Source organism: Apodemus sylvaticus, chromosome 5 (genome assembly GCF_947179515.1).
Source record: "Apodemus sylvaticus chromosome 5, mApoSyl1.1, whole genome shotgun sequence".
NCBI classification, from domain to species: Eukaryota; Metazoa; Chordata; class Mammalia; order Rodentia; family Muridae; genus Apodemus; species Apodemus sylvaticus.
The window spans coordinates 3,221,529-3,232,582 of NC_067476.1; the positions used below are offsets into that span (position 1 = coordinate 3,221,529).

The window sequence follows — 11,054 nt, forward strand, 5'->3', positions numbered from 1 at the left end:
AGTCTTATTGCAGCAATACTCACAGTAGCTGAGTGAGGGAACAATTCTTCAGACATCAAGAATGATGCTACGGAATTTGCAGGAAAATAGATACAACTTGAGATAATCAAATTAAGCAAAATAAGTCTGTCTCAGAAACACAAACGTTTCTCTTGTTTGTAGTCCCTAGACTTTTTTGTAGCTACATGAAACTTATTGCAATATCTGTCATGAAAATAGAAGTGGACCTGCCCTTTGAGACACAGGACCAGGAGAAGGTAGTTAAGAACAAGGAAGGCAGGAGGGTAGAGTCAGCACATGACCAATGAAATTCTATTCTTGAGTGACAGTGCCCTCATCAGTGTAGTTCTGTGACCAAGGGATGTCTACCAATTATGAGGGAAGAAGAATTACCTCTCCTCCCATATGCTAGGATTGAAAGTTCTCATCTTGGAGAAATAGTTTGTTGTTGCCACACAATTTAAATTGACATGGGCTAATATTCATCTTAATGAGAGCACACTGTGATGTCGATGTGCATTTGTGCTTCCTGTGATGTCTACCTGTTTCTGGAGCCACTTCCCTTCCCTAAAGGTGGACTCTGAGCACTATTGTCCTAGTGAGAATCCTGCTGTTGTTAAATGAGTTAATGACCAATTTCTTCCATATCCACCTTTCCTCCTTCCTGGAAGGCAGCACAAACTGTGTTCTTTGCTTCCTGTCTGCTTCAGATCATGAACAAAATCAAGATGCTCTTCTTGCTCCACATGAGTGACAGATGTGTTCAATTTTAGAGTTTAGAGACTGTTTTGTTTTTATTTTTGATTCTCTCATACATTACATTCCAACTGAAGTTTCTCGTCCCTTCTCCAAGTCCCTCCCCCTGCCTCCCCTTTTCCACAGACAGAGAGAGAGTGTAAAACTTTCAGAAATAAGTTAGAATAAGACTAGGCACAAACCCTCATATCAAGGTTGGACAAAGCAACCCAGTAGGAGGAAAGGAGTCACAAGTACAGGCAAAGGAGTCACAGGCAGCCCCCACTCCCACTGCTGGGAATCCCACAAGATCACAAAGTTGCATAACCAGAGGACCTCGCTCAGACCTATGCAGGGTTCATATTTGTCACTTCATTCTCTATGAGCCCCTATGGATCCTGCTTGGTTGATTAGGTGTTATTCTCATAATGTCTTCAACTTCTCTAGCTCCTTAAATCCTTCCTCCCATTTTTCTGTGGGGAAGATTTGCCTTGGATTTGCCTAGTGTTTGGCTGGGGATCCCTGCATCTTCTCCCAGCAGTTGCTGGATGACATCTCTCTGATGTTGATAACACTTGAGGTAGGTACTAATCTATGAATACAGCAAAGTATCATTGAGAATCATATTATTGACTTTTTTCAGTTGTGTTTGGTTCTATATAGCCTCTGGGCTATCCTGTCTCTGGTTACTTGCCATCCAGGCAGTGTCAGATGTGGGCTCCCTCTTGCGGTGTGGGTCTCAAGCTGTACCAGTCATTGGTTGGCACTCTCACAAGTTCTGTGCCACCATTAAACCCAGCGCATCCTGTCAGTAGGCTAGAATGTAGTTTGAAGGGTTTTGTGGTTGAGACTTTAAATGTGCTCTTTCCAAATGTTAAAGGAAATCAGATCTGAAGAAAGAAAAAGACAGACACAGATGCTACCACAAGCATAGGATAGGGGGTGAGAGAATAGATGGAAGAGAAATTGAGACCATTAAAAGGATTTGCACTCAGGTTATTGAATGGAAAAAAAATCAGGAGGTGGGGGGCTGGATTATAATGGTGGACCTAGAAACCTTTGTATAAACCACCACTCATCAGTCCTAGAATTGAATATGCTTACCATGTCTCCTATTTAATAAGTCAAAATACCATGTGCATTTTGCAGAATTAGAAAATTTCATCAACTTCAAGAAAAGTCATCAGGACTTGTGACTCAGAGATTGATAAAGGAGAAATTACACTATGATGTATCCTTTCCCCATCTGTTTTTCTCCTTATGCACAAATGCACATACATTGATTCTTTTCAGGTACTCAAGGAAATTTTTCTCATGCAAAACTTAGGGCATGTCTTTATGGAATTGCTTTATTGACCATGCAAAAACCCATATCCTTGAGCAAATAGGCACTGCTTCCTTCTGTCTGCATCATTCACTGTGGGACAATCCTCACAGTACAGGACTGATGGAGTGAGGATATCTTTTTCATTGATATCCAGTCCTATGGGCCTTCTGGGAAGTGACTTTATATAAACAACCTAGAACTACATTGAATTTTTTAAAACCACTGGCCATTCTTTTCATGCACCCCTGGGCCTACAGAACTCAGAATCTTTGTAATCTTCCCTACTGTGTGTTTGACCTTCATTGTTGCAAGCACCTCCTGGTGCCCAAAGTTACCTGATGTCACAATGATCATAATAAAAAGAACAGAAGGATATGAAATGAGATGCTACTGTGCAAGCCTCATAGCTTTTTTGCTCCATGTTCTTTAGTATTTACTTCATCATTTCTTGGAATTGAATGTTACCCCTGCCAGTACAATGTAAGATCTTGACAACATGCTTTGGTATTGCTGCAAAATGCATAGGATGCAGTAATAATTTACTTTTGCTACATTTCTTGAGGAATTGTTATGCAGCAGTCAAGGATAGCATAAAGCCAAACAAAAGAATCTTCCAAAAGAAAGTAAAATTGTTATGACTTCAAAGAAGGAAAGGTGTTGCCTTTGTCTGGGGAGATGAAGTGTGGCCTCCAAATACTTCATATATAGAGTGTTAAGACAGAGCAGAGCCAGGCATAGTGGTGCACACCTTTAATCCCAGCACTTGGGGAGCAGAGGCAGACAGATCTCTGAGTTCAAGGCCAGCATGTTCTACAGATTGAGTTCCAAAACATACACATAGAAAGTCTGTCTCAGAAGAAGAAGGAAGGGGACTATGTTGTGATGTATAGGTCAGAGTCTCATGTAAAGGCATTGACAGAAATACAGAGGGAAGAAATGCAATACAGTGAACGGTAGAGAAGAGAGATGTTTACTTTGGTAGAATCTGTTTTCCTAGGGCAGATTTGCATGTGTGGCAATGAAAACTGACTCCAGGGAACAAGAGTTGGAGCTGGGGAACTGAAGGGAAATGAGGAAGATAAAAGCATGGAGGAGTTCTTAAGTGTGTGACTCTGTCTTACTCCTGCTGAGACCTTCTGAGGAACACCACAGTGCACATTGAAGAATTGTGTTGGTGAGTGACACCTTACTTGTACACTAACTGATGGTTCTTTATGTTTATGCATGTGTGAGTACCAAGCAGAGCCTTTAACCATCCTTCCCCAGATGTCCTAGAGAACTGGAAAAGTTAACCTATGTGACTGGTTTGAATAAGCCATAGAGCAAGCTGTCATTTAAGATCTTCTTGAAGCTTGTTGCATGAAAATGGCATGGCTATGAGGTAAGATGGGATTCAAAGAATGGAATCGCCAAATGGAATTACTGGCAGTGACATTACAGGAGGTAATTACAGGACAGGTTTTGGAACGTATTTCACCTGGTCAAGAACTTTTAACTCAGCATTGGGTTTGCAGCATCACAAGTCCTACGTGTGAGGACAGAAGGAGAAGTTACAATCAGGATTATGTTTGCAGTCAGGATTTCATAGTCTACTGCAATCCATGTGGATTTTAGCTAAAGTAACCCTCTGACTCAGTGACTGTTCAATTGTTGTTAAGAGACATCGTGACCACAGCAACTCTTATAAGAGGAAGCATGGAGCCTTCTTTACAGTCTCAGAAGTTAAATCCATTAACAATCATCATGGCAGGGAGGATGGTGTCACACAGACATCCATGATGCTGAGGACGTGGCTGAGCATTATAAATACTGATCCATAGGCAGAGAGAAAGACTCTGGAGCTAGCATGGGCTTTTAAAATCTCAAAGCCCACTCCCAGTGACACACTTCCTCCAAGAAGTTCACACCTACTCCAACAAAACCAAACCTCCTAAGCCTTGTTATCTTTTCATTCCATTTCCTGATAACTAACCATTCAAACAAGAGTCTATGGAACCATTCTTATTCAAACCACCACATTATCACAAAATAAAAATCTTATTTAATATTATTCCCACAAACATTCCTAAAACTCCAGACAACACAAAAAATATCTAAGCTAATCCTTCAAATTCCAATCACTTTATAAAGGAAAATAAAGACAATATAATTAGTTTGAAATTCGAATTGATGTGAGTAACTCTTTGAAATTTAAATTCATTTTATTATCACAATGGCTAAGAGTCACCATGATGCAAGTATATACTGTATGTCAGATTATTTACTGATGATGCTTTGAATCTATCTCAATTACCAAGACATGGGAAATATTCTTTAATGTTGCCTCCTTCTTACCTTTTAGTTTTTTATCATCCATTTAAATATACATGATACATTACAATAAATATACATGAAGTGAACAGGAAGAATCTTGCCTTGATGATTTGGAATCCACATCTCTGCTCCATTGGTTGCTGTGAGAACAGGGAGGGGAGTTGCATGTAAAAAGACTGTGACTTGACTGGACTTGTTAGCTGGCTGGCTGGTGGTCAAGATCAGAAAAGGATAAAAGTGATTCTTGGGCTTCATGCTGGAATGATGTTCAAATGAATGGAATTTTGGACATGGATGTCTGGAGAAGAGGTAGCATGATGGTCTTCTAAGATGCCTTGCTGTGGTTTCAAGTTAAAGATTCTCCAACAGTATGATTCTTTGGCGTGAAACTGGACACATAAGGCCCATGCTGGATTTAATTCTCAGGCTCTAAGTAGAAGTTAGTATTATGATCTTCACCCCTCTGCTGTGTGAGGATGACTGTCTGTCTTGCTGTGGAAGAGGTGGCTATAAACCAGCCAGGATAGAACACTGACTGAAAGACAGAAGTGGAGCCCTCTATGCCATGGTAGAAGAGAAAGGCTTTCTGTGCTTTTCCCTCATTGTACAAATTCATGATGCCTACATCCTAGGGGAAGAAGAGGAGGCTTGTTAATGAAGAGTGAGTCCAGCAAGAGGGCTACAGGAATGAGCAGTGGGTGAACATCATGGGAACAACTTATCTAATAGGAGGGAAAGGGGTTAGGGATATAGACAGATGAAAATAATAAGCTATCAAAATAGGCATCCACTACTTTTCAATAACCTGTCTTTTTCACAAAATCCTGTGATACAGAGTTACTGATTCTTTGAGGCATTGTTTTCCCTAGAACAGAATGGGGTAAAGGTGGGTGTGCATCCTGGTGTGCATCCATTTACAGGTCCATGCCAGTCTAGGGTCTCAACCTCTGAGTGAATTTTTGCATTTTAATTCCCACCATTAGTAAAAGATTTGGGTTTTAATTATAAATCTTATCTTTTAGCACACAGGATATGAACATGTACTATAAAAAAACACAGATTAGCAATCCTTTGCCTAACTGTGGCATATTAGTATCTCTGTGGATGTCTAAGAGGAAGTTATCCAGGATTAAGAATGGAGAAGCCACTGTTCCTTCACTTTGAAGAAACATTTCCCTGGCTTTGATACTCTAATTTCACAGGATCTTTGCACTGGGGTTAATAAAAACGCTATATCTATTATCTATTCATCAGCTTAATTATTTGGGGACTTATTGTTACTTATTTGGGGACCAGGCAGGTGGAAGTTCCTTCCTTACTATGAATGATACAAGCTTGCAAGGCTATACTGTTATACTATACTTTAATACAGCAAGTCACATTAGACATACAGGTAAGTCACATTAGACAGAAGGCTACCTGACTTATTCAGTCAGTGACTGCACCCACTCACCTTAAGCTGCAAAGTTGGTTTGCCCTCAATCTCAGCACAGAAGAGGCAGAGACTTCTGCTGTTGATTCCCAGGAAAACCAGATTACCTTTCTCTTCATCTTGGAATTCTGTGTCTCTACATGCTATCAAGTTAAGAATGACTAGAAATACAAGGAAAATTGGGAAGATGTCAGATTTCATGCACAGATAAACCCAGTCCTTCACCTCCCACCCTGAAATCCCTCCAAATCAGGGATGGTGAGAATCTTTCTCCATCCAAGCTTCCCACGCTAGTCACAGAACAGTGATTCTTCATTGCTTTCCTGAGACTTTTTTCTTCTTGATACCAGAACCTCAGTTGTCACTTGGTCCATTGTTTCCAAAAAATAAAATAAAATATCTTATTATCCTTGCATCTAAAAATAGTAATATAGTCATGCATTTATGTGGCCCATGAGATATGAGTAGAAGTATGCTGCAGGGTTTCTAAAATTGCTCCTTAAGACTAGACTCACCTAAAAATACTTTGTTTGTCATATATATTACCTACCTACATCAAACACTTAAATTATAGCTTAGGTAAATTTGAGGTTGCTGAGACAGACAGGTAGAATCCTTGGCCTCTGGTGGCATCATGGAACCAACATGGAACCCACCATGGGCTGGCCCACTGTGGGCCATATGGAAGAAATATACCACTGTGTTATTTAAGCTCTCATTGTGTGAGTTTTCTTCCATTGTTGGTTGAATTTAAATATGTAATAATTTAGGATGAGACTCCCTTGAGTTTGGGTATTCTGTATCTATTTCTTATCAGAGGACAGGCAAACAAATCCATTCAACAACTACTTAATTCCCACCCATGTAAGACAAAGCACTATGTGGGCACTGGAGATTGGTTTTGCGCAAAACAGCCATCATCATTTCCTGTGAAATTTGTAAACTATTTTTACAAATGGGAAAATGGGAAGAGATGGAAACAGAAAAATTACCAAAAACTCTGTTTGGAGGAAAGTGACCAAAGCCTGGAATATCGAGTGTAAGGCCAGATTTAATATTTCTCTGCAGAAGTGGAGAGAAGTTCAGATAGTAAGGCTAAGAGAGAGAACACTCATATGAAAAGATGGAAACTGGATAGTGGAGGGTTAGAGAGAGGTCACAACATAAAAAGGAAGGCCCTTGCATGCAAAGAGCTTCTATGCTCAAGGATCTGAAAGCAGAATGGTCCACTTAGGCCTCCTCCTCTCCTCCTGTGCTGTCTCCCAGGAACAGACACGCAGACATGACCACATTCAATCTTATGTATTAAGAGTGTTGTTCATGGTTCTGCTATGTAGGGAATATATGGAATTACCCACATGAAATGGGAAGGAGGGCAATGAGTGATGATGATGGCCCAGGTTGTGGGAGGTTATGTCTCACAACTGAGGCATATTGTCCACGGAATCTTCAGTCTGTACCAGTGGGCTGAATCATCCCTGAATCATCAAGGGTGCTTCCTGTTCTTGTGATGTGAGTGAACAAAGTGGGTGGTAGTGACATCAGTGGATCTTCTCAGCAACTTTCAGAAGATAGAGCCATGGTTGGTTTTGAGGGCACACAAAGCTAAAGATGTTGGAAAAGGCAGAGTAAAACATTCAGAGGTCTTAGTTGGGAACATAAGTGGCAGAGTGATGAGCATAGAAGTCACTAAACCAAGAGATAATCTGCCCTCCCTTCACAGGGACTGTACTACTGCAGATAGAGCTTTGAGGAGTCTAATCATTCAGATATCTCCAAGAGAATATGAAACAAGAAGTCCAAAAGAGAAGACAGTTACATGCACAAGAATAATTGTTCTTACTGAAAGGGAAGGTGAAGGCAGTTCAAGACTAAGTTACCATCATTTTCCAAGTTATTCAAGAATAGAGGTGTGTTCCTTAGGTATGATTGCTAAAGGTGACCTTGAAAAGATGAACTGAAGGAAATGGGACTGAAAATCTCTAGGATGTCAAACTTCTTTTTAAAATGCCATATATGGAGTTTTTACTCACATATAGTGATATGTTTGGGGAATAATAACCTGTATGATTTATCATGAAATTAAAGAGATAGTTTAAAAATGATTTACTTGAAATTATTATACCATGTAATACTGTGTGTATTAATGCTATGTTTATAATATTATATGTAGAAATGATGTGTTAATAGTAATTATATTTAAGGAAGGAGTTCATATTATATTTATTACTATCTTTCTTTTCTTGAAAATAAGTTTCCATATTCTATAACTACTTTAAAAGATGATTTTTAAATTCTTTAATAGATATTAATATTTAATAGGAAATAATAGATGCTAAGTATATATTTAAAGTGTATTTGGGTGTATACACCACAGCAGGAAGGAACAGCAGCAAATCCATTCCCTTTCCAAGAGGAAGAGTAGCCAGTATTAACAATTTGGAATATATTATTCCAAACAGAAAAATTGTGTATAGCACATATGCAAACAGAATGCTCTATAAATATATAAATTAACACTTTAAGGCCGGCTAGTATGATAAAATATGTCCAAGAATCAAAGAAGGCAAGTTGTATGAACAACTTTCCATCGAAATTTGTCTGTGATTGTCACAAGTAAATAGAATATTGTTGTGCTTTGAATATAAAATATTTCCTCAAAATCTTGTATACTGAAGGTTTAAAGCCCACCTAGTGGCACTATTGAGATGTGATCAGATCATGAGAGTTCTAACCTCATCAATGCACGCATCCATTTGTTGAATGGATTAGTGCATAGATGAATGAGGTAATGAACACAGGACCTAATTGGTCACTGTTGATGTTTCGTTAAAGCAAGAAGATTGGAACCTTTCTCTTACTTTCCATCCACCGTGAGCTGAGTAGCTCTTTCCTAACATACCATGTGTCTGGACCTCGGCAAGCGATGGAGCCAGCAGAAGGCTCTGAAAACTCTGAAATTATGGACACAAGTCAACCTTAACATAGTTTAAAAATTATTTAGGTGGTGGTGAGGATAGTCTGTCCTACTGTGAAAATCTGAAAATAAGTGGTGGTAGGGATAGAATGTGGGACTCAAGAGGTAGTTTTAGTATTAAGACTGGGGATATGATCTAAGAGATCTGTGTGGGGTGGACCAGGTAAAGTGAGGAATTACATAAAATATGGAAGTTTTAAGGAACGAGACATGGCTGAGATGGATTTCCTTCGATGGGAAAAAGGATGTTTCAGCATTATTAAAGAGGAGATGCCAAGAGAGAAGAGTGTGCAAGCCTGAAGTGAGGGGATTCCTGGCTCCCTGCACTGTCCTTCTTACGGACAGGCTTTCCTATATACAAAGGGGAGCCACCATTTTCTTCTTGCCTTTCCTCTGAACATAAGATTGGTGACCAGGGAAGCAGCAGCACAAGGTTTGTGCAGACTCATGTCCAGTCCCAGCTCTTCACCTGCACCATCACATGCCACCTACCAGGCTTGACATTGTTGCTAGCAGGAACTGCTGTTAAAGAATTTCCAGTCAGGACCCACACCATCTGTTGGGAGTCATGAACCCTGTAGGTTCTGGGAAATGCCTGAACTGCCAGATAACAGAAAAACACAAGACACATTAGTCTTAAGGTTAATAATGGTGAATTCTGAATTTCTCTGATAGGTATTACTTTGAGAAGACATAGCCATAAAAACAAAAGAGGAAATAGGGCAGCCTGGTTTATGGATCAAGGCACAGAAAAGAACTGAATACATTCTTGGTTAGAAGACATGTTCTACACTTGCCAGTTCTTATGGAGTTATCTTTTCCTTATTTATATAGTCTCTACATGGCAACAATAACTAAAACTATTAACCAAGCATATGTATGCTGTTTAGTTTTTTCTTTACCATCTTAGTTGAAATGAACAAACAATTCTAAATACAAACTATTAAGAAAGGTTCTAAGAGCATTTAGATATCAATATGTATGTTTTGGACCGTGAAAGGCAGTCTGTGTTCTGGTTGAGCGAGGCTTAACTTCTGGAGACCCAGTAGATTAATCTACAAGGGATGGACCCCATTAACTAAGCTCCCAGACACTAGGCTTCTGACACAGTGAGGCCCTCAACTCCATAATCCTGTGGCCATCAGTCACATAGAGAAATGTCCCAAGCCCCCAATATTCTGGCCGAACTCCACCCCCACAGTTACCTGGCAACAACCTGATAGCCCAGCCCACTATAAAAGGGGCTGTTTATCCACTCCCTCTCTCTTATTCTCTCAGCTTCTTACACTCCTGTCTCTTTCTCTTGTCTCTCTCCATTCCCTTTCCCGTCTCTCTACGTGGCCATGGAAGGCTTCTGTTTCCCTACTCTCTCTCTCTCTCTCTCTCTCTCTCTCTCTCTCTCTCTCTCTCTCACTCTACTTCTCTACAATAAAGCTTTGAAACTATGAATTGTCTCACAGTGTTTCCAGCCACCAGAGTGGACCAAGGACTCTCCGTGTGTGGGAACCTTCCCAGCACGCCTTCCCTTACCGCCCCCTTTCTCCTTCAGCCCTGGAGCTGATTGAGCTGCCTCTGTACCGCCCTCCCCCCCACCCCCATTGTCAGCTCTTCCATGGTACCTAGTGGTATCCTGCGATGCCCAAGAGCTAGAACATGTATGCCTCTGGGTATTGTAGCCAGAGAAAATAGATTTGTGGCTAAGACAGTGAGACAGGCCCCTTCAACCCTATTGTCCTTGGTGAGATTAGGAGATGGTCCAAATTGATTGTGGTTTGTACTTACTCCCTTTTCTAGTACGTTTGAACTCGGAGCTCTTTGGAGGAGTACAACGTACATAAGTTTGTGGAGAGAAAGCCATCATTGCCTGTCTGAGAAAGAGAAAAGAATCACATTTTTCTCTTAGATGCTCCTAGAATCTTATGAAAACCTTTAGTGAGAGTTTCCCTAAGTCATCATCCCATATTCACATTAAAATGGCTGAAAACATCCAATGGAAAAAAGATAGCCTGTTCAATAAATGGTGCTGGTTCAACTGGAGGTCAGCATGCAGAAGAATGTGAATTGATCCATCCTTGTCTCCTTGTACTAAGCTAAACTCCAAATGGATCAAGGACCTACACATAAAGCCAGACACTCTGAAACTAATAGAAAAGAAACTGGGGAAGACCCTTGAGGACATCGGTACAAGGGAAAAGTTTCTGAAAAGATGACCAATAGCGTATGCTCTAAGATCAAGAATTGACAAATGGAACCTCATAAAATTACAAAGT

The 11,054-nt window shown here is 40.2% G+C and overlaps 1 protein-coding gene across 1 annotated transcript; it reads right to left on the bottom strand.

Moving 5' to 3' along the window:
• Positions 1 to 4,790: 4,790 nt before the first annotated feature.
• LOC127684071 (interleukin-36 beta-like) lies at positions 4,791 to 10,645 on the bottom strand. The gene is made up of 4 exons (XM_052181027.1): positions 10,567 to 10,645; positions 9,277 to 9,384; positions 5,829 to 5,968; positions 4,791 to 5,003 (listed from the first exon to the last, which is right to left on the bottom strand). The coding sequence occupies exons 1-4, from the start codon at positions 10,643 to 10,645 to the stop codon at positions 4,791 to 4,793; spliced, it is 540 nt and encodes a 179-aa protein (XP_052036987.1).
• Between the last annotated feature and the right edge of the window lie 409 nt (positions 10,646 to 11,054).

Bases quoted from the DNA above. Each gene is read 5' to 3' on its own strand.
- LOC127684071 (XM_052181027.1), bottom strand. From the start codon at position 10,645: ATGATGGCTTTCTCTCCACAAACTTATGTACGTTGTACTCCTCCAAAG. The intron at 5,969-9,276 runs GTAGGTGGCATG...TTGTATTTCTAG, and splicing joins TAGCAACAATGTCAAGCCTG to TCATTCTTAACTTGATAGCA. The intron at 5,004-5,828 runs GTGAGTGGGTGC...TTCTTCCCCTAG, and splicing joins AACCAACTTTGCAGCTTAAG to GATGTAGGCATCATGAATTT.